The sequence below is a fragment of the Numenius arquata genome, chromosome 20, assembly GCF_964106895.1.
Source record: "Numenius arquata chromosome 20, bNumArq3.hap1.1, whole genome shotgun sequence".
In the NCBI taxonomy this organism is placed as follows: Eukaryota; Metazoa; Chordata; class Aves; order Charadriiformes; family Scolopacidae; genus Numenius; species Numenius arquata.
In genome coordinates, this window is record NC_133595.1 from 7,166,281 (window position 1) to 7,189,440 (window position 23,160).

At 40.2% G+C, this 23,160-nt stretch overlaps 2 protein-coding genes across 6 annotated transcripts in view; one reads left to right on the forward strand and one right to left on the reverse strand.

Moving 5' to 3' along the window:
- PRKCZ (protein kinase C zeta) overlaps nt 1-13,484 on the forward strand; it is a 49,591-nt gene extending 36,107 nt beyond the window's left edge. For all 5 annotated transcript variants that reach the window (XM_074161751.1, XM_074161754.1, XM_074161752.1 and 2 more), the window contains 9 exons: nt 333-430; nt 4,650-4,736; nt 5,394-5,529; nt 5,955-6,042; nt 6,798-6,917; nt 7,867-7,946; nt 8,515-8,604; nt 12,439-12,554; nt 12,971-13,484. In XM_074161751.1, coding sequence (XP_074017852.1) covers nt 333-430; nt 4,650-4,736; nt 5,394-5,529; nt 5,955-6,042; nt 6,798-6,917; nt 7,867-7,946; nt 8,515-8,604; nt 12,439-12,554; nt 12,971-13,058 — 903 coding nt within the window. In that variant the 3' untranslated portion in view covers nt 13,059-13,484. The remainder of the gene's footprint in view (nt 1-332; nt 431-4,649; nt 4,737-5,393; nt 5,530-5,954; nt 6,043-6,797; nt 6,918-7,866; nt 7,947-8,514; nt 8,605-12,438; nt 12,555-12,970) is intronic.
- Nucleotides 13,485-15,318: 1,834 nt separating this feature from the next.
- Nucleotides 15,319-22,055, reverse strand: FAAP20 (FA core complex associated protein 20). The gene is made up of 4 exons (XM_074161731.1): nt 21,813-22,055; nt 19,889-20,036; nt 18,554-19,176; nt 15,319-17,264 (listed from the first exon to the last, which is right to left on the reverse strand). Exons 1-4 carry the CDS (start codon nt 21,914-21,916, stop codon nt 17,192-17,194), a joined length of 948 nt encoding a protein of 315 aa, XP_074017832.1. The 5' UTR covers nt 21,917-22,055; the 3' UTR covers nt 15,319-17,191.
- Nucleotides 22,056-23,160: the final 1,105 nt, after the last annotated feature.

Consider the following 23,160-nt stretch of genomic DNA (forward strand, 5'->3'; position numbering starts at 1 on the left):
CAGCAGCCTTAGGGTCATTTATCTACAATAATTGAATTTATTTCCATGAAGCAGTATGAGCAGTGTATCAAATAATGCGGATGTATGGTATTTTTAAATGGCTTAAATTTTGTGCAGACCTTTTTAAATGGTTAAGAAACTTCTGAATATATAATTGAATTAAAATGTTTTATAACTTCCTCCAGATTTTAGGGGGTTTTTGTTTTTCTGCAGAACATATGTAACAATGCCAGTATATGTAAGGGAGCATAGTTGTTCTTTTTTTTTTTTTCTGGGAATACCCACAGTGGTTATCCAGCAGGAGTTCTGATTGTTCAATTACTCTATTTCAGGATATTGATTGGGTACAGACAGAGAAACATGTGTTTGAACAGGCATCCAGTAACCCATTCCTAGTTGGTTTACATTCATGCTTTCAAACAACAAGTCGGTAAGAAAGATCTGAAATTATTTTGTTTTGAAAATCGTGATGATTGTACTAACTGCTTCTCATAAAGCAAACATCACCGCTGCCATCACAGTGGGTAGTCTTTGGAAGGAGGCATTAGGATGGTCAGGGATGCGGTTCTCACGGGGCAGCCTCTCGCCAGCCTGGTGTGGAGGAAAAGGCAGGGGTTCCAGGTCCAGATCCCAAGGGAGAAGGTGAATGAGGAGGAGCCATGCGCTGTGTTCCCGAGCACAGGCCCTACGGCTCCGGGAGCAGGAGGATGGGAGCAGGGTAAAACAGAGAGGTTATAATCCTCAGTTCTGCTGAAGAGGCTGAATCAGTTCTCAGGGGGCCAAACTGTACTTCTCTGTTCTTCAAAATAGCGTAAGAGTTGGGCTGTGAAGTAAAAATAGTTTTTCATAATAACTTAAAAACCTACATGTTTCTATGTATATAAAGTATTTTTTACATATGAGGCTTATGAGACCTTAGCACATATTGATGAAGTAGGTGACTTCATTTGAAAAAGTGCTTAATAAACTCTTGGCTACTTTGAAATACTAGTTACTGTCCTTGTGTGCACAATCCAAAGTGGATTATTTGCTTCTTACTTTGCAATTGGAATATGAAGAAAATCAAGGAGAACTTTTATGCCTATGCTTATATGTTACTGGGGAATTTGGGGGGGGGAGAGGGGGGGGGTGTTGTGGTTTGTTGGGGCTTTGTTTTGTTTCCACAGGCACCTGTTTTCTGTCACACTTCCGTAATGCCTAGTGCTATATGTATGTAATCAGAAGATAAAAGTTACTCTTCCGACTTACTTGAATGGCACACAGTGTAGAGTGCAACGGTTTTAAGAGGTTTTCATGGCTTATCTAGTCATCTGTCCTTAAGAATAATCACTTGTTCATTACAAAGTGTATTGTCAATTTTTAAAATCCTCAGGCATGCACTGTACCATTTTTTCAGTCTCCGTACTTTCAACCCCTTAATGGTTATAGTTGTAGGAAATAGCATGTTCCGAGCAGGGAAAACGAAGCTGAGATAAAGGAAGTAAAGCAGCTGTATGAGGAGTGTTCTGAAGGTACATGGACTGGGGAGTATTTTGGAGCAGGGAGAAAGAACGATCCCCAAAGGTGACTAACTAAGGATTTGACCAAAAGAAATTTGTCTTTCAGACCAAAAAAACCATCCCTCTGGACAACTAAAAAACTGGTGTGAAAGGCCCTTTGAGTTAAACCAACATTCACAAACACCTTCTCGCCAAATACTAAGTAACATTGAACATCTAATGTAAAAATTCAAGTGGTCGGGCAGAGCGAACTTTTGAGAATGAGATTTCTTACAAATAATGGAAACAAGAAAAAGTTTGAATTCAGCAATGGAAAGATCCTTTGATGCCACTGTGGTAGTTACACTGACAGAGCGGAGGAGCAGAAAGAGAAGAAAACATGCTGAAGGCAGTCAAAGCTTTCTGTATCTCTCTTGTATCTTTAGGAGTCCTGTTTTTCCAGCCTGGCTTCTCCTTGCAGTGAAACTGTAGTTTTATGTTTATAACTCCAGCCATTTGCCATGGATATAGCCATGAGCAAGTCCATCCACATCAGATCGTGTGAACAGGCCCAAGGAAAACAAGTTGTGGCAGGAGTACAGTTTGTCTATAAGTGCACTTACAGAAAGTTCCAAGGGACCATATTCTTTCTTTTAAATACATTTTTAAGATAAAATAAATGTGTATTTAAGAGATACTGTTTGATGCTAAATGTAGCTGCTTATACTGTTTCAGATACTAGTGACACTCTTTATTATCGTAACAAATTATGTCCTTGGGCTGGCCCGTGTTTGCCGGATAGGGGTCTGCCGAGGACAGCAACAATCTGAAACCTCCACCCTGTAAAACCATTGGTGTTGGAGTAAATCCTTCTAAAACCAGCAAGGACCACCAGTATTCACACACGTGCTTGGATGTGACTTGACACAAGCAACTCTAAATTGCAGGTTCTGAATGGTGCTAAAGCATCGGAAGCTTCTAAATAGGACAGGAAAGTTGGAAGCAAAAAATATCAGGGATGCTGTAATAAGATACTCATGGCATTGTTATCTATTTATTGTTTATTTAATTTTAGTTTAGTGTTTGTATTCTTGCAGGGAAGCCACTGAAAGACTTGCCAGCAGGGTTGCGTCCAATAATTTTTACCTTTAAGTTTTTAACTTAAGTTTTTCAAATGAAGAATCCTTTTCAAAGGGAAAAAAAAATCATCTTTAATTGTTACCCATTAGAATGGTTTGAGGGATTGGAACATGTGTTTTCCAAATGGAATGTTTTCCAGTGTGTGAATATATGGAAAGGAGTTTTCACCTCCTGGAAAATGAGGTGTATAAAGAAGTTGTGCCTCCCGGGGCAGCCACAGCCTTCATAGCTCTCTCCCGGAGGTCTCTCTGACCTTGGCAGCGTTGCCGGGATCATATTTTCCCAAGTATGAAACCTTTCCTGCAAACCCTTATAGAAGTCTCTTTATAAGGCTGATTCCACCTACGTTTCTTTCCCTACTGGCTTTTCTCTGGTTTGTTTTGAGAAGACTGTTTCGAAACCTTGTTCTCCAGAGGAACTAATAAGCCTCGATGCTGCAGCCGTCTTGTGCCCACATCTTCCCTTCAGTGAATATTCTGGGGAGAGAGGGACAGAACGGGGTCCACTCTATTCTATTTCATGTTTTTCTACAGATGAAGGGCTTGGCAAAGTCAGGGGAGAGTGGGATTTCATTCCCTGTCCTGCTGCCTCTCCAAATTTAGTTTTCATCTCTGAGAAATAATGGACACATGTGAATTGAATTTCTCAGTCCTCAAATTGCTTAGTCTCAGTCGATCTATACAAATAAAACAGGACGTTTTTTTCCTTTTAGGAACGACAGTATTTTTCTTAACAGCGTATCAGGAAGAGTTCAGTGATGATTATAGGGTTTAACAGAAATAATTTTGTATGTATATATTAATGATATGTTAGATCATGTTGCTTCAACTAGAAAAAGATGATTGTGTCATATGCTATTCAGATAAAAACATATTATTTTTTTTGGAAGTATATTTGGGTTACATCCCTCTAAGTGAGTCTTATCTCGTCTTGCTCTCAATAGATCTGTTTGAGCATTTCAGGAACTGAACCATCACAAACAGCAAGCTTCCAAGTTACATATTTAATTACTGTCATAAATCTGACAAAACCTATTGATCTCTGGAATATTGCCAAATACTCATTAATTATTGTTAACGATGAAGTAATTTTTAAAAGATGGTGACCTTTTAATGGCAAAACTACATTGAAAATACAAACGAGAAGTTTTGGGTTTTGTCTATGCAGAGACCTTGCTGAGTTAAATGGGTATAAACTCCATTTCAGCTGCAGAGCTGGTTTGGTGCCACAGCTTTGCTGTTAAAAAAGAACAATACTTAGGCAGGCAGAGTAACAATTTAATAATTATTACATCAGGGAAATCTGTACCAGATTCCTGACGGATTACCCTTTAACAAGAAGGGTTTCAATTCAACTTGATGCATCTTTTAAAGTGTCTTTTAGTCTTAGAACCTTTATTTTAAATAATCAGCGTTGTTCCAGGCAGGCTTTTTTCAGTCAACGAGGTGGTGTTATTCAGAGCATGCACTCACTGGGCAAGTTTTATACTGGGCAATTTTATTCCATAAAAGTCAGAAGAATCAGCATCATTGAATAGGAGGTGGTCAGGTAACTATGTTGTTGTTATTTTGGTGTTTTTTCAAATGGCAATTTTACCTTTTTTGGATAAACTTTCATTTTTGCCATATGTCATCTTCTAGCACACTTCTGTGGTTTTGCTATTATTTCTAAGTAACTTTTAAAAAAGTCTATATATCACTATACGCTATGGGGTTTTTTTACATCTATCGCCGAGCGAGTACCGCGTTACGTTGGGCAAAAGCTGTTCTGGGCTGTTCCAATAGTTGTGCAGGTTTCAGGGCAGGGGCCTGTTGTGTGCCACTGCCTCTCCTGTACCTTTACTCTGGGACCCTATATAACGTGGATCAAATATGTACCCTCTTTTTTCTCTTAAATAGTTTCTGTAACTATAAGAAATCTAGAAGTCTAATTCAAGAGCGGAATGAAAATGGCTCAGATTGGAAGGATAAGAGTAGTCTTTGTCTCTTGAGAGTTTCCTTGGAATCCATTAATTGTATTATATACTTTCAGATTGTTTCTTGTCATAGAGTATGTAAACGGGGGAGATCTTATGTTTCATATGCAACGGCAAAGGAAACTGCCTGAAGAACATGCAAGGTATTTCACTGACACGGTTATAGGGGGGTTCGCGTCGTAGTTCTTTAGTGCTGTATGAAATGCTTTCTGAACTTCATTCCATAAAAGAATATGAACAGAAAGAAAGAATGAAAAGTTGATTCGTAAGTTCAGAATGTACTGCCCTGGGAAGAAATGGTAATTTTAATTTTTTGAAGGATATGTTTTGTTTTGGGTTTTTTTTTAAGAAAGCAAGCGTTTGATTAGTAGTAACAGTTATTCCTATTTGCTTTTGTTTATTGCTTCATATTTCGGTAATGCTTCCTTGATCTGTAGACAGAAGATGTAACTATTCCCCGTATTTTCATCTTACAATGAATTCATACAGCGCTGGTCAGAGAAGACGTAGCTCTTAACAAGCTGAAAATACAGATCTTCTGTCATACTTGGAAAAATCTGTAGAATAAAGAATAAATGTTTTCTTAGTAGAATGAAAAAAATTTCTCATATTTAATTTAAGGAGTAGTTTTACAATATATGAGATCAGTGCTCTTATGAATAAGTGTAGCTCCTTTGTGTTCTGCTGTTGATAGAGAACAGCTGACTGTAAAGCGATGTTTTAAGAACAGATATTTTTTCATTGCAGTAGCTTTTGTACAATCTCAATGCTAATAAGAACGTCCTCCTTTTTCATTTCAGGTTTTATGCTGCTGAAATTTGTATTGCTCTAAACTTCCTACACGAAAGAGGCATAATCTACAGAGATTTAAAACTAGACAATGTTCTTTTAGATGCAGAGGGTCATATCAAATTAACGGATTATGGCATGTGCAAGGTAGGATATTTCTTACCTTCCTTTTGTCCCTGCCCCTCAGTCCCACGGCTCTGGCTGCGCTTTTGAATCAGCTGCTGCACCCGGTGATATTAAGAGAAAACTGAGAATAGTTTTCCTTATCTTAACACGTGTGTCACTGAGCTCGGAATTTGGTTGTGGAAGAAATTTGTTGAAATGTAAACAGTAAGCAAAATGTTGGTACAAATGTGTCGTGACTCAGTTTCAGTCAATTAATTAGCAGAAGAGAAGCTGTGAAGTCAGGAGCCAGCTTTGAGCACTCCGAGTATTTATTTTGCTGTAGTGTTGCCTTTTGTTAAAGGAAGGTCTTTAGACTCTCTGAGTAACTCAGCTTTATAAGTTTAATTAAGGGAAATTCGCAGAAAAGGAGGTCAGTTTTTAATTTATGGAATGATTTATGCACGCAGGAAGGTTTGGGCCCTGGTGACACTACAAGCACTTTCTGCGGGACACCAAATTATATTGCACCAGAGATCCTCAGAGGAGAAGAGTATGGTAAGCCGTGGCTGAACAATTTGTAGTTACAATAAATCACAAAGCAAAGTTCTTGTTGGTCTATGTTGGTTCAAATACAACTATTTTTAGATTTTCACATTTTTGTGCCACAGTACGTTGAGAAAATTGAATACATTTTGTACAGTTTGATATTTTCTGAAATAAGGTTATTTTACTTTTTCTCTCACTATCGCTCATTTCAGCTTCTTTTAAATCATGCTTTCCCTGAAAAATAACTATTAAATGATACTTTGGTAAAAGCAAGTCCGTTCCTTGAAGAGCTTGACATCCTACTCCTACTGCTGGCCTCCAGCTGAGGCTACAGAACGCTCTACACGAGTTACTGCTGATGCAGAGGTTAAAAGTCTAACAGTCTTTTTAACCCGTGTTGTTATTTGTGAACTGACCCGATCGATAGGTTGAACCTGTCATTTAGTTAGATGTTTTTTGTAAAAAAAAAAAAAAAAAAAAAAAAAATAATCTGAACGTTTTCAGCTTAAATACAGGGAACGTTCACCGAAGCAGTGCTGCCTGGCAGATGCCAACAAGCTCCTCCACAGGTGACCTTTGAAATCCCAATTCAGAAAACTCTCTCAGGTCTCACCCAGTGACAGTGAAAGTTGCGTCTGTGGCTTCAGTGAAAGTAGAGAATTTCAATACTTTGTAGAACCAGGCCATTGATGCTCATTTATAGGAGAGAACACACCTAAATTCAAGGAATCCTGGCTGAAAATCTGCTCTGCAACTGTTTTCAGGGTTCAGCGTGGACTGGTGGGCGCTCGGTGTGTTGATGTTTGAAATGATGGCGGGAAGGTCTCCCTTTGATATAATTACTGACAATCCAGACATGAACACTGAAGATTACCTCTTCCAAGGTACAGTCATTTTGATTTTTATTTTCTTTTCTTTCTTGGGGGAGAAACAATGAAACTCAGCAGTTCCAGTAGGAGAGTTGGGTTTTCCTTTTCCATTGTTATCCCACAGCTGCCTGTGGATCTGCTGTAGATAAGGGATATTTCCAGTTCTTCATCCCAGGAATTTATTTTGGTGAACTCAGATAAAATGGTCTGGAAATAGGAAGCCTTCTTCAGACCGTAAAATACTGTTTTAAAATGTCCACAGTTCAAAAATAACAGTCAGAACTTGGATGGAATGGCAGGTTTGTTAGAAGGCAGTCCCCAGGCCAAGAATTAACTGTAAAACTCTGCTGCATGAGAGCACAGGAGGGTCTGTCGTGACGGGACCGTAGTTCAACCTGTTGTTTTGCTCCAGATAATCTATTTTCTTTTTACTTCTGATGAAATGAATATAACTTCTGTAACAGTTTTACCTTTCGGGAATAGCGGTGTGTGAATTTTTCTAAAGAGAAGTAGCACTCCCTGCCGTATTTATTACAGTAAAACTCTGCACCAATTTGGGGAATTGCGGAGCTGCCTGGTCCCTGATGGGCAGAACGGTCTGTAAACTACTCGCTGCCGTTTGGAAGGGAATCTGCCCCGGTTGTCCCAACAAGCCTTATATTTAATCAAATCCTGTTTAAAATCACACTTTTCCATATACTGAGGACACTGAAAAAGTTTTATTCCCTGTTTGTACTACACACAATAGAAAAAGGTAACGAGGCCAATGTTTCTTTTAGAACATCTTGAACTGTCAGTGTAATTACTGAATTACTGCAGCTCCTCCTTTGCGTTATTTTAAATACTTAGCGTATCTTCCCATTTCCCAAATGGTAACTTGTTTAAGTAATACAGTGTTTGTGTTGAAATCGTGGTCAGTGCCATACACCAAAACCCAATATCGCTGTTTTTAAACCTGTAACAGTTATTCTTGAGAAGCCCATCCGGATTCCAAGGTTTCTGTCTGTCAAGGCTTCCCATGTGTTAAAAGGATTTTTAAACAAGGTAAATGACATTCTCTTATATTTAGCATCTCAGATCTGGAAGTCAGAGCTTCCTGTTGAAAGCAATACAGTTAAGAAGTTAATCTGCTTACTATTAAGAAAAATCTATAAAACCTTGGTATCCCGTATGTTAAAAAAACCCACTTCTTAGTTGCTGATTTACCGAGGGAATTCCGCAGCCCAGGCTTGATTTCAAAGCCTGCACCTAATGGACAAAAATAACTGTAGGCTCGTTTATCAGCTCTTTTCTGTAATAGTTACTACTTATTTAATTACACTGATTGAATCTGTAGAACCATTATAATTTTTAATGGAGAAAAGTATATCAATTATACATTACTAAATAAATCGAGATTATCTTTTTTAATTCTAAGAAGCTGTAAAATATTTTTAAATGAAATTTCAAGCAAACTCAAAAAAGAAGGAAAATCCCTCGATAGCCATACTGTGGGTCTGAGCAGCGGTGTGCGTGGCCATGGGGTGTGCTGGGAGCATGTAGGGGGACTTCTGATGGTCACCGACTGTGACTGGCTCCAGGTGTGTAACGAGAGTTTCTGTGTCTCCCGCAGGATCCCAAGGAAAGGCTTGGGTGTCAGCCGCAGACAGGATTCGCCGATATCAAGTCTCATACGTTTTTCCGCAGCATAGACTGGGATCTGGTACAAATCATTACTTCTGTTTATACGTGTTCAAAAGGAATAGACTCTTCTAGTTAATTAATTGTGTGTATATGGAACAACCCCATTAAAAGCAGTGAAATGCAATTCCAGACACGTGAAAGCTATTTTGCTTTCTCCAAGTGACAGAACATCATGGAAACAAACTTTATTTCATGACCAAAAAAATCTGACTTGCTTCCAAACTGTAAGAACAGTTATGACTTGTGGGGATCATTTTTAAATCACATGAATTTTAGAGAACATCTTAAAAAAACCATATTAAAACATTCTTGATGGTCACTTTATGTAGTCCTATTAATTTCAAGCTCCGTGGAAAAGGAAGCATGGAGGAGCACGGACAGCCTTTGGGAACGCTGTTCCAGAACTTCATTTCTCTGCCTTGGCCGGGGGTGAGGAGGTGATGGACCAGCCAATGCGCTTGGTTAAAGGGTCGTGAAACCGGTTTAGATACGCCCATGGGAGATGAGGTGCTTCAGATACAGGAAGCCTTTGTAGTCTACAAAAAAACCCACCCTGAATTTACAAATTATATAATTTTTGAAATGAGGAGGATGATTCAGGCAGGTGACGGGGTTTAGTAAGGAGTAGGTGTGAGTAGGATCAGGTCCTTTTTTTAAGGATGAGGCTCGAAAGCAGCGTGGTTATTTAAAACCATTCTCTGATTGTTATTTTCAGGTTTTGTTTATTACTGCTGGCGTGAGGGAAGTTTTCAGCTCCCGGTGGAGTACATCGCTTGCATTTCAGTGCTTTTGCAGGCATAAAATTTTATTGAAATTGTAGGGTTTTTAAATGCTTCTGTTACTTGGCACTTGTGCCTACTTCTGTCTTCATCCTAGAAAACCATCACAGAAATGACACTGTTGTGTTTACTGACACTCGAGCAATAAAACAATTAAGTCAGGAATCCTGCCTTGTCAGCATTACATTTTTTTAAAACCTAGTTGAACAGTGAAAAAAATGCGCCCATAATATTCTCGTGGTGGTAGGGAGCGTGCAGGGAGCGTGGCAACAGGCGGCAGCGGTGCCTGTAACAACACGGGAGAGGCTCAGAGGAGGAGAGACAACTGCGTGATGAAGGCCCCTGTTCAGAGCTTCGCTGGTCGCGTTCTGCAGAGGAGACCTTGTTCCCTGCACGAGGAGCCCGTTTTACAGTACTCGGTGTTTACAAAATATCTGTTTAAAAAATAATGGTAATATTTAGGTGGTTGTCTGCTCCGCCGTGATACGATTAGGACGGTGCTGTTCAGGAGGATCTAACGTGTCGGATAACTTTTAAGCTAAAATGTCTAATGAGAGCATTGGGAAATATATTCGGGAGACAATGAAAAAATAGATGGAAAGGTTTTTTTAATCATTTGAATTTTCTTTGAAATGCAGGTGATGCGTAGAAAAGATTTTGACTTAAAAGCTTTTCCAAATCTTTTCAAGTTGAAACGCAAGGAAACAAGAGTCTAATGCTGGCTGAAGTTGGGTGTTTTTCTGTGTGAGGCTTGAGTAAAATGGAAAAAGAAATAATGGTAAAGTGAGCACATATACCACAAACATTTTTTTTTTCCTAGGGTTAGTCATAGGGGTTGTTTGTGGCAGAGCCAAGAACATTCTCAGTTACTCGCTCTGCATCCAGGGTGGCTTGGCAGCGTTTGGGGAAGTACCAAGACAACCTTTTTTTGATTGTTTCAGTACATGAAGTCTGTTCTTATCCCAGTGCCTGGTTTTATGGTATTTATCCATTATATGCTGAAAAAAACCCCAAAGCCACGGCTGCTGTTAGCTGTGTGCAGGAGCAGTAAGGTTTTTTCTAGAGCTGTACCAATGTATTGTTTTCACTCATTTTCTCACGTTAAAGGCTGCGCGTTCACCATGTGGTTTATTTCGAGTGCCTTTATGCTTTACTGATTATAACATAAAAGAGGCGGCCTGGTGTCTAACGTCTCGTTGGATGCCTTGCTGTTGCAATGTTAATGCGACTGACTCACGATGACAATCTTACCACCCCACTTCAATTCTTTAAATATTCATTTTGCTGTTTCTTTCATCCTGCTGTGCTTGGTGGGGAGGAGCTAATTTTGTCTTCCTTACAACTTCCTTTCGTGAGGCTTTCTGAGCCCCGGGAACTGACGGGATGTTGATGTACAGAGACTCACTACCCAGTTACGGTTTCCTGATTTCCTCACACCTCCATTTGTACTCGTCGGGCTCTCGTCTTAAACCTCGAACGCCTGAGTTTTTTGGTGATCGATCACCTTTTTTGTTGTTTACTCTGTGCCGAGGATAATGAGATCTGGCCTAAAACCAGGTTTCCTGCCCCTGTTGGTAATACAAGTAAATCATCTTGGGCAGTGGTAACTACTCTCACTTACGTGATGCTTACCTGTCGTTTTTAAGTTAGATTATGGAGATTGTAGCTTTGGCTTTTTTTTTAGCTGAATGTAACTTTTAGAATTAGAATGTGAGTGTCTCTGCTACTGCCAGTTTGACCGCATGACAGAGTTTTGCCCCCACTGCTGGGGCGGTGAGACCTTCAGGTTAAAGGCTAATACAAGTAAGTTACTTACGCTGTATAAACTGGCAGTTAATCTGCCGTAAGTTTCCCTTCCTGCTAAATATAATCAGGAGCTTTTCCCCTTCTTGTACTCTTTCATTTCTAAATGGCAAGGGCTTTTTACAGTCTTATGTCCTTTACTGTTCTGTAGAACTTTAAACTCGAAATCTGAGTCTTAAGATCTAAGTTGCAATTGCAGTTTTTACTTGTGACCTGTGATAAATCTCCTCTAATTGCACACAAATGCAGGAAGAAAAGTAAAATCCATTGGGGTAGCTCTCGTATTGCAGCAAATAAGCATCTCTGTGGGGATTTATCAGTCCTGAGTGTAATCTACCGAGTTAGAGAAAACTTAAATGGCTGAATTATTTATGGACTGCTATTTTCAAATGCAGAGCACTAATTACATTGGTGTCTGATGCCTGTAATGTATATCACTGAGGTATTTTGACATTTCTCTCCAACGGCATTTAGTGAGGTTGAATTTGTAGAGTTCTTCTCTTAATTATTACAGAAAATGTTACTATAGTAACTTATTTCTGTTTTGAGTATGCAATTTTGTTATTTGTGGAAAATTTGGCTTTTGTTGTTAGTATTGTTTTGAAACACACAGAGGCCTTCCCTTTGTTTCCCTGTGAAACTGACCTATAAAATATATCAAATTAAGAATTTTGGAGCCAATACAGTTTGTATAAACTTCTGTTTTAAGTGGGGAAAAATCTACTGTTTACATTTTAAGTGATGTTTATCTTGATAGTGACAATAATTTATATATATAGTGCATCAGAATCACCAGGAAGATTAAGACAAATCTTATATCAAACGGTGGTGAAAGGATTTTTCCAGCAGATGTAAAATTTGCCCGTTTTACTTGGCATGTTCTGGGGAAAACACACGTGAATGGCACATAGAGTCGATGGCTCCAGTCCATTACTGTTACTGGCGTGGAGCAGCACAGAGGCCTCTGCTAAATGTAGCTGAATTTCTTAATAGAGGCGTGAGAGGGGAAATGCATTCCTTGTAGCTGGAGAACCGTCTTCACAAAAAGTCTTCACAAGGTGATTAATGAGATTGAAAACTGTTCCGTGTCAGTCAGATACGGCTAAAGAGTATGAAGGACCTGCAGAATTTTAAGAGAATTTGCAGACTGTGGTGGTGAAGATCCCTCTCTTCACTTCTAGAGCTGATGAATGTTGTTGTCCTTAGGGGATTTTTGTAAATATTCAATATTTTAATTTTTCCCTTCTCCCATTATATTTTTTTCTCCTTAGCTGGAAAAGAAGCAAGCAACCCCTCCCTTTCAGCCTCAGATCACAGACGACTATGGTTTGGATAACTTCGACACGCAGTTCACCAGCGAACCTGTGCAGCTAACCCCAGACGATGAGTATGGGCTGTTTTTTACATATAACATCAGCAGCCCTTTCTGACAGCAAAATCTATATTTCTTATTTGCAAACTGGTATTACAAAATATCTGTTATTTATTACATGCTGCTTTTTGGGCCCTCTAAGTAAGCGTGTTGTGGAAGTGGAAGGGCAGAAGAAACTTTTTAGCAGATGTTTCAAAATTTCCAATCATTTTAGATTGGTTTATCTGGTTTAGATATTGGGATAAAACATTAGTGTTAAGGATTTGTATGTTCAGAGACTTATTTTTTTCCCCGTTTACTGTTGTTTCTGTGCAACTTCCTACACATACATTTCTGCAAGGTGTTTTGTTGTTATTTGAAGAAAAAGTACAGCAACAAAAATAGTATGTGCAATTGATAAAACTAAAGCAATGCTTCTCTTTGTGTTGCAGAGATATAATAAAGCGGATAGATCAGTCAGAATTTGAAGGATTTGAATATATTAACCCATTGTTGCTGTCAACAGAAGAAACAGTATGAAGGAATGACATCTTCGTTGTGGACAATGTGAATGACCTTTAAATTTATCCTTAACTACAGTATATGCATGCGAGGCTGGGGAACTGTAAGATTTTGGATGGAGACCAATGATTTTAAAAAAAAAAAAAAAAATTGCTGCTGAAAATCAAAGAAGAGAAATAATGATTTTGGTGGGTGTCTTCTGCCACTTAGTGATTCTTAAGTTCTGGGCACTGACACAACTGGCTTCATTAATGAAGGAATTTGCATTTTGTGCCTGTTTCATGAAGGATTGAAACGTTCATTGCATCCCTGGAAAAGGAGACTCTGAACGACTTTGAGAACTACACACTTTCTACAAACATTTGATGCAATGAGCTACCAATTGAAGAATATTACAGTGTAACATCCTGAAGAATAAAATATATTACGGTGGTGTTGAAGCTTATTTTTGATGCCTTTTTTCACAAGTGGTACCTGTCTAAACGTCTCAGATATATTTAAAAGGAGTTGTGTTTTATTAGCAATCAAAACATAAATTTGGGTACAAGATTTAAGTGCCTAAATGGATAAACTGCATTGAAGAATTATTACATATTTGGAACGTTCTTAAACCTGGTAAGTTCTGCTTGTTAACATTAAGTAACCACTTACATACGAAATATACAGTTCACAGCTGCAGCCTAATGTTCGTTTGCATCTTTATAGAATTTGAAATGCAGAGTGACTCAGCAATATTAATTCCAAATTAGAATTTACAGTATAAATTTCAAAATCTGTTGTTTTAAACTCCAAATTTACCAAAATGTATAGATTGAAGAAAACTAAATTTGCACACAGAGGATTTCTGAATATACTTAAGCAGTGCCTACACCTACAATGATGTTGTGTTGTATATTAGATTTTTGAAAAGTATTTTTATCAACAATACAAATATTCAGAAATAGAGCAAAAGCATAATAAAGCATAGCCTTAAAGTTTAAATAGTGAATCTAGAATAACCATGATATAAAATACAGTTTCCTGATAAAGCACACCTCCTACTTATGATAAACTGTCTGCTTACAATTACTCAGTGTGTATTAATAACTAATCATTCTACATAAGAGAATGGGATGTTTTGGTAAAATGATTTGCATCAAAGCAGTAAATTTTTTTTCATGGAAGAAAAATGAATACCTAAGAAACAGGATAAAGCGCAAGATAACTATCAAATCCCTTCTCGTGGAAACTGGGGGCGGGAGGGGGGTGTCAGGGGGCTGGGGCCGGGCGTATAACATCACAAATGTTCACAACTTCCCAGCCTGGGAAAGCTCCTGTGGCTGCATTTGAGGGTTAGTAATCGCGTTGCTACTGACCCTTCAATGCCTGGGAAGAGAGACCCGCCTCTGTCCGTCACAGCAGCAGAGGCAGGTTTCTTTTTGCTGGATTTTGGTTTAACTCTACTGGGGGGGCTGTGGAAATGGGGAGGGAGGGGAGGGCAGAAATCATGCGGGAAGGAAAAAATGAGAAACCCTGTGCCATGACATCTCACCTGATTTGGTGTAAAATGCAGGATAAATTGCAACGCTTTCACTTTCTTTACATTAACATATGGTTTTCTCAGGGTACAGCATTGCATTAGGTGCTGAACATGACATCTTTCGGATTCACATCCAAGTCATGAGGTGCTAGGACGAGACTGCCAAAACATTGTTTAAAACTTTCAATTAATCATTGATTAACAATCTACACGGTGTATCCCCTCATTAGCCACAATTATGCAGACCTGTGGTTATTTAGTTATGTTAATCCCATTCAGATTCAAGTTGTGGGTTTCTCTCCGTTGGACTGTAGCTTTTCGTATTAAGCAAAATGTGTTTTAATCAGCACTAAATAATTTAACCAGTAAGAAGTATTTGCCTCAAATGCCTGGACTTTAGATACTTTATTATCTACTAAAGGAAACATTTACATTTTAAATGTAATCTGACATTTTTAATTACTCCTTTTTTTCCCTTTTCCCTGGCAATTCCTTTGTTTATCCTGAATAATTTTTCTTTCCGTGTTTCCAGCTCCCCTGGTAATAAACTAATCAATAGTTATCAGAGTGACTGCAGGCAGCTCCTGAATGGAAATATGACAGATTAAGCTGTCCTTTGACACGCCAGGGCATAGGACTTGAAAATGGAAATATTAAACCTATGGGTTGGGGTTTTTTTTTAACCTTTTTTCTAGGTTTCAGAACACTTTGGGAGGGAGGGAAGGAAGAACAGAAAGACACATTTGCTAAACAAACATTGTAAAGACTACTTGATTTTATTTAAAAATTTACAGGCATTTACAATGTTGCTGTGTTGCCAAATAGTTTGCTGGATACAAGTTCGGTTGCTCATGTGCAAGTGTTTGAATAATGTTCTGTTCATGATGAAGGGGAAATTTTTTATATAAAGTACTTGTTTTATAAATAAAAGAAAATGAAGGATGTAATTAAATGTGTGGTTTGGAAAAAAAAAAATCCTAATATATTACAAATGGATCTGGTAATGATATATAGTTGTCTTATTTGAAATAGTAAATGAAAATTCTAGCTAATTTAATGATTGTAAAACAGTAAATATGTTCTTGTAGTTTTGTATAATTAATTAGTTGGGATCTTTGCTGACCAGTTTTAATTGTGCAGAAGATGGTATACTAATCCATAACAGCTAAGATCATTTATATTCTTGCACATCTATTAAAGACTTTAATGAAAAAGTAAATAGACTGTTATTATTTATCAGTAAATTGAGCTATGTCCAACTCGCAGTTTTTAAAGAGACTCCATTGTAAATTAAATCTATAGGATTCTTCCTGTGTTTTGATACCGTATTCTGTGTTTATTCTCTATCTCTGGATCACACCTGAACTCCGTGTTTTTGAGGGCCAGGGCACAGGTTTGTTGAGATGAACAGACTTGAGTATCTGAATGGGTTTTTGTGTGAGCTGCACTCTTCCCCGTCTGTGAAGGCAGTTGTGATCAAAGTAACTGAAACGGGTGCAGTTGTGCTACTCCTGCATACAGCCCTTTGAGAAGGAACTAATTAGAGCTGTGAGGCTGTGATGGGAGACACAGTGTACTGCCTGCATAGGATAAATACCCTGTGCAGTAAACAATTAATTGTACTGGGGGAAATGAACAACCTACTCCAGTTTATTTCATCCCTGTCCCGGTTGTTGTTGTTTGTTTGTTGTTACTAAACCATCACTAAATGTCATTTTTTTGTCATTCACGGAAAAGGTTGCTTTTCTCAAGCTTACAGAATGTTTACCTGCTACTGTTAAGAAGTTACCAAAATAGTAGATGAGTCCTCTGAATACCTTCAGCCAAAACAAACTCTCAGGTGTCCTTTTATTCTCAAACATCGGTGGCTTCTAAGAGGCAGGGCTGGAACTGGTACAAAAAGCAGCTGTTTTCGCTGACCAACTACATTAAACTTGTGAAACTGGCAGGAGAAATGTTCTGCTGTTAATTAGTTGAGACTAGTCACGTTAATCAAGTGGATGCTGACTTAAACCTGCAAAGTAAGGTTATGAATTTAGCTGTGTTCCTTCAGAAAGAGGAAAAAAAACCCACACCCATTATTTGGCCTGGGTTGTGTTTTCTTTTAATGTAGATATACTCACAGATCAACTGTACACTCACACAAGTTCTTACTTAGATACTAAAATAATGAAAAATGCTAAGCTTGAATGACTTTAAGCTTATTTTCACAGATGATCTGTTTAGAAAAAAGAGGTCAGTAAACTTTTCAGTTAGATGAAATAGTTCTCTCTCGTTCAGCTGCTTTCTTCTATACTTCATTTCAGAACAACCGTGGTCCGTCAGACAAACAGGTTCTTCAGCGATTCACACTTTTTTTACAAGTACCCAGATTCCAGGGGCGCCAAAACTGATTTCCCTGGGAGTCTCTGGGACATCCTATAGCGCCAATTTCAGCACTAAAACTATTTTACATGCATTTGAGAGGATTTAAAATAAAAAGACCCCAGGCAGGTGGCAGTTGACTTACTATTGAGTTACTAGTTTGTGGTCCTTAAGCAAGCTTGAGACAAGAACGTGCTTCCCTGGCACATTTTTCCTTGGAGAAAGGTTCATCCTTGGCCTTGTTCCTTTGCTCTTCGTTCTTCTGGATTTACCACATCACATCATCTGCACTTTCAGAGAGGCATCTGGCCAGATGGCCATCAATATCCAGTTGTGACAGTCTGCAGATACAATTTATTCACTGAGAAACAAATCCTTTTATTTACACTATTCTTTACCTCCCTCATTTCCTAAGCAATAGCAGAAGTGTTACAGTAGCTTAGTAAGTCATTCCCATGCTCAGAAGCACTGCAATCTGCCACAAACGCTATCTAGCAGCAGATAATGACAGTAGAAGACAATGCTCACGTTCCACATGCTCAGGACAAGTAATGCTGTCCCTGCAAACATGAGGCTCTTGACAGACAGAAAACCATCGCCTTATTCCATGTCCAACTCTAGGATACAGGAAATGAGATTTCTGAGACAGGAAGGATGCTCTCTCATGTCTGCTTTCAGTTTCCTTTTTTTGGAGAGCTATTTCTGTGACGCGACCCTCCCCACTGCCTATATTACAGTAAATTTTTGTAAAGCAGCTGCTATAAAAATTGTAACTAATCCTCATCAGCACAGTTGCCCGTAGCACAGAATTAAGTACGAAGACCTGAACTATGGGTGGCCTTTTTGTCTGAATTTCTTGATACGACAACTGCAATTCTGTAAATATTAATGACGCCATCCTTTTGTCTCTTTCCTCAGCCTCGGAAACAAAGTTGCAGTCAAAACATCTTGCAGTGTTAGAGAACCTGTTCAAAAGCACATGTTTTCAGCAACTATGACAGCCTGAATGCTACTAAGTGGTGTCGTTTCAAGAGACAACATAATTCAATATTTAATTGGTGGGAGGGAGGATTTTTTTTTAATAAAGGTAGTCTGATAGCAACTGAAATGAGACTGAAATCTCACTTAATTGTATTAATCAGGGCTTGCGTAAGGAAAATCAGCTTCCTTCCGACCTTGAGAGCCAAATGGAAAATGAAGAGCACAGTCGCTCAGCCGAAGGCGTCCAGTACTTGCTGAACAGGTTGTGACGCTCAGATCTTGGTGAGAAAGTGACAGGTCTAAGATTAATCCGTCTAGCCCTAAACTTAGCTTTTAACTATCCAGAATGCTGCACTGGTTTTTGGATTATGATACCAATTTTGAAAAAAAAGTCTTTAAAAATGCTAATTCTGCATATACTAGCAAGGTCTGCCAGAGAGCTCAAACTCAAGCTTTCTTTTTAAAGCAGTATAACCTAGTAATCATGAACTTCTAAACTGAATTAGAAGTTGGTAATTCTGACATTTAGAATTACTTTATAGTAGATTTTTTTTCTATTTTCATTATTTTGTATATAGAGAACGCATCCAGAACCATTTTGGGTTTTGTATACTGTGAAGTTATTAAAAATTAATAAATAAATACTTACGTTCCACTAAAATGAATCAGACACATTGGACAACTCTCAAGAGTTGAAGATCCTCCACTCTGATTTTCAGTCTTCTCCTTGCAGCTTTCAGTTCCAGGTACGCTCGCAAGAGGCTTCTCTTCTGCAGGCACAGATCTGGCCTCCCCAAATGAAATAGTCTCTCGATGTGTTTGTATTTGAAGCTCTTCCCTATCATTTTCTTTTCTGTTTTCCCTGTTCTGTTCTGTCCTTCTGCAGAGCTGTTGCAAGCTGAAAGCTTCTGCAGAGCTTTGGGACAATGCCAAGGGGTGTGTGGAACTTCTGTGTTGAATGAGTTTACATGGTTTAGGACTTATATCCAGTTTTGAAATACCTTTCGTGTCTCCCCCAACCATATTTTTGATTTGATCTGTAGTAGTTCCACAGCATGTTTTCTCAGCTGTAGAAGGTAAACTTTTCAGTGTATCTGCTTGGCCCCATCCTTGCTGTAAATGGTCGATCTGGCTCTGTGTCAGCTGATGGGAGCTAAGATCCTTTGGCTCTAGGCATTTTTCTTTCGGAAAAGATGGGAACAATACCCACTGAAAGTCTTTCATTCCAATTGTAAAGACTTCCTGTTTTCGTAGTCTCTCTTCCTCAGGACTCTGTGACACACACACACACACACACACAGAGTATCTTCAAACAAATGCAGCTCAATCGATACATAAAACCAAGGCCAAACATATTACAAATACCGAGAAGGCTAAACTACACCGAAGAACATTTTATTTACATCCGTCTGCAGCACTTGTAAAGTAATTAAGAACTTCCTGGAGTTTATGGACTGTGTGTCTCCCAGTCACATTTCTAAACTGACACAATGGGGTACTCTCTTAATACGTCCCAACAGAGACTAAAGATGAAAAAAAACCAACCTGTTGCTGTTCAGGGGGGAAAAAAAGTCTTCTTTAGAAGGACTGTGGTTTTTGTGTTATGATATTGCCTAACATTATCGGAGCAATGTAATGGTTGTTACTGTGTAATTAACTCCTCTGGTACAGTTTGCCTTTTCCAGTTTCACCCCGTTAGGGAAATGCTGGTGCATATGAGCAGTCAGTATACGTACACACCTTACCTCTTTCCAGCAAAACGTTCTAAAGCATTTGCCAGACTGCAAAAAAAGGCCCTAGTAGTTGTCCTTATACTACATGCCACACAATGGCAGGTCACACCAGCGTATGTAAAGACTAAAGAGCCAACCCTACATCGATTTAAAAGCTATTTCAGACTGTTTCCTCTTTTAACATCATCATTCAGACTGTCGCTATTGTAAGGAGTACACAAAGTGCAGACCAGAAGGATGCAGCACACTACCTTCCCAAAGAACTCTGGAAAGCTGGGCACCGTTTGCCAATTTGTGCATTGTAAATCTTGATCGATGGCTTTCAGTAACAAAGTCCATGTTTTTTCACACTCATTTAAGTCTTCTTTTTCAAACCAGGAACAACTGCCAGCCGATGTCCTGCATGAGAGACAGTCCAATGGTGTGAGTGGGTGGGGGAGAGGGAAGAAAATACTCTGCAATACTATTAGTTTGTCCCTCAATTAATTTGATTTACCCAATCTGTAATGCTGATATTTTTTTAAAAAGTAGCTATCCTTAACTGTGATTTATCAAAGCAAAAGTTTTAAAATTAAAAACTTCCAACAGCTGACAGCACGTCAACCTTCAGTCCAATTCAATGGCTAAGCGTGGTCACCCCTTTCCTTTTCTTAACAGCTAAGCACAAGGTAGGGATTTTATGACTGAAAATAAGTATAACTTTTCCGTTCATACAACATAAAACTCTATTCTTACCTATTTTCTTTTGATCAAGTAGCACTATATGTGTTAAACCAAAAATAGTATTTGACAACTTTGGCATGTCAAACCACAAAGGGACACGTGAAAAGCATTTGTCAGTAGGTGCAAGTACGCAAATGCAGATTTTTGATAAGAGAGGCCAGATGGCCTGTAGAGGAAAAGATTTACCTGTTTATAATACTATTTGTTTACCAAGTGAACCTTCATCTAGCCTTCAGCAAGATTCTTCTAGAGCGCAGACACATTATTTAGCCTATAAACTAATTTCTACAGTTTGCCATGACTCGCATAACTCACAGAGCTATCAAAAAAATTATCCAGTTTTTAAAAAGAATATCTAAAAGCCTTGCTTTTTACTTGTAACAAGTGAGATGCAGGTATTTATTACTGTCTTCACTTCCAAGTGAAACAATTAACTGTAGCCACTGTTTTTTCTTCTCAAATACTGAACTTGACACCCGCTGAGCACAGAAATCATTGAAGTGTTTGCACCAAGGATGGCAATTGCATTGCTTCCCATGTATGCTTGGCCATTCCCATACTGTTATTTGAAATTACTGACTCTTTCTAAACAACTTTATCTAATCCATCCTAGAGAGACATTACAAAGTTTTAATGCTTAAGTAAACATTACAACGTTTTTATGCTAGTAATGCTGTATAAAGATAACTTCAATAGAAGGATGGATTGCTAATGTCAGAATACTATTTCCCGCATTCCTACTTATTACTGATGCATTTTCTTGGGTCATTGTCCAGGAATGATGCTGCACTGAGAAGAAACTAGAGACAAGTCTTACAAGCCCTCAAGAGGTGGAGTGATTGGCCTTTTGAAGCCTATTTTTGGAAGGGGCACAGGTTTTAGGGCATGCTCGCTCATCCTAACAGGCCCAAACAAGAACCAGACCACTCTGCCTCATCACCCTGCCTTTCTTCAATCCTCCCTCACTTGAGGGCTGAAAAAACCAGGAATGATTTCTGGTCTCGTGACCCTTATTCTGAACAAAGAAAACTTAATTTTCATACGTTAACATTTCTCTTGGGCCCTGTCCTTGATGGTGCTGTTCTGTGCCAAAGAACATGCAGAAGGCGCAGGGCCTGGCACACTTTATTTTGCAGTTGGCTTCTCCATTTCTTAAAGACACTACGGGCGGTGTTTTATGAAGTAGCTTTTAACACAACGTGCAAGAGGTGCGACTACGAAACACTTCAGGTGCGGTTGAGGACCCAGCTGCAGCTTCACGGCCCGGGGGCCCGACGGAGGGCACGGCGCTCCCTTCTCTGGCGGGAGCGTCTGCGGCCCGGGCCCGGCCCGGCCCGTCGGTCTCCAGCGGCCGCCCAGGCCCCGGCGGGGAAGCGGAGGGCGATGGCGGCTGAAGCGGCCCTGCTCCCGGCCCCTCCGCAGGAGCCGTTCCCCCACCCGGCCCGGACTCACCGGCGCCAGCGGGGGGACTCCCAGCCAGGGCTGATCTCCCGGCTGCAGGCTGGCGGCACCTTCCTGGGCTTGAGGCGCAGCTTGGCGGCTCCTTCCTGAGACATGGCTGAGGCGCGGGGCCCGCCCGGACCGGCCTTCTACAGCCCGGCGAGGGGCGGCGCCGCCTCAGAGCTCCCCCTCTCCTCACCGGCGGACGGCGCTGGCGTCCGCGGGCGAGCAGCTCTTCTTCTTCCTCCTCCTCCCGACCGGCTCGCTGCCTCTGCGCAGGCGGCCCGGCCGCGGCACCGCCTGCTCCCGCTCCGCCCTCCGAGCCGCCGTGACTGAAGGGCGCGAAGGGCGGGCAGCCGCTGACTGAGGGGAAAGCCCGCCCTTTTCCTGAGGGAAAGCTAGCCCTTTTTTCCTGCGGGAAAACCCGCCCTTTTCCTGAGGGAAAACCCAGCCTTCTCCTGAGGGCAAAGCCCGCCCTTTTCCTGAGGAGAAGCCATCCCTTTTCTTGAGGAGAAGCCCGCCCTTTTTTCCTGAGGGAAAGGCATCCCTTTTCCTGAGGAGAAGCCCGCCCTTTTTCTGAGGAAAACCCAGCCCTTCTCCTGAGGGAAAGCCCCGCCCTTTCTCTGAGGAAAGCCCCGCCCTTCTCCTGAGGAAAACCCAGCGCTTCTCTAGCCCCCCCCACGCTGAGGTCAGCGCCGCGCTGAGCTCGATGGGGCCTGTAGTACCCTCAGCTGCCGAGTGCTTGCCTGCCGCGAAACTCAACCTTTTACTATTACCTTAACTTCTTAAACTTCATGTATTTGTAGCGTTTTGGTGTATGCGGGGCATGGATGCGGAGCGGCCGTCGCAGCAACGCAGTATGCCCCGTTTGTGTGGGCTCACGGTAGTTTATCGGGTTGTCCTCAGGCTGGGCCCGTGGGTGAAGGGAGAATGTTCTGGGTTTTGGCCTGGGTGGGACAAAATGGCGGTGGGCTCAGATCTGGCTACCATCCCTCAAGTGATTTTTGTACCGGTACCAAGGATCGGTTTGCTGCGGTCTAGGACTGAAGCCAAAGATTGTTGGTCCAAATAGTGAAGTGGGTTGAGAGTGCACCTCTGATCTAATTTCGCTTTCAGGAAATAATCTGTTGAAGTGATGCAGTTTGTATTTTTTGGCAGGAATGTCGCGGGGTGACTTGAAATAAAGCACTTGGTAGAGCAGAGCCATCACTGGTAGTTTGTGAAATGGATAGACACACTGACCAGGCTGCAGGCTTTTCAAAAACAGACATAATAGAGAAGTGATGACAGACCCTTCAAAATTCTCCAGTAGTTAGATAAAAGGATCAGAAAGTAACTCCACTGATTAAATTCTTCACAA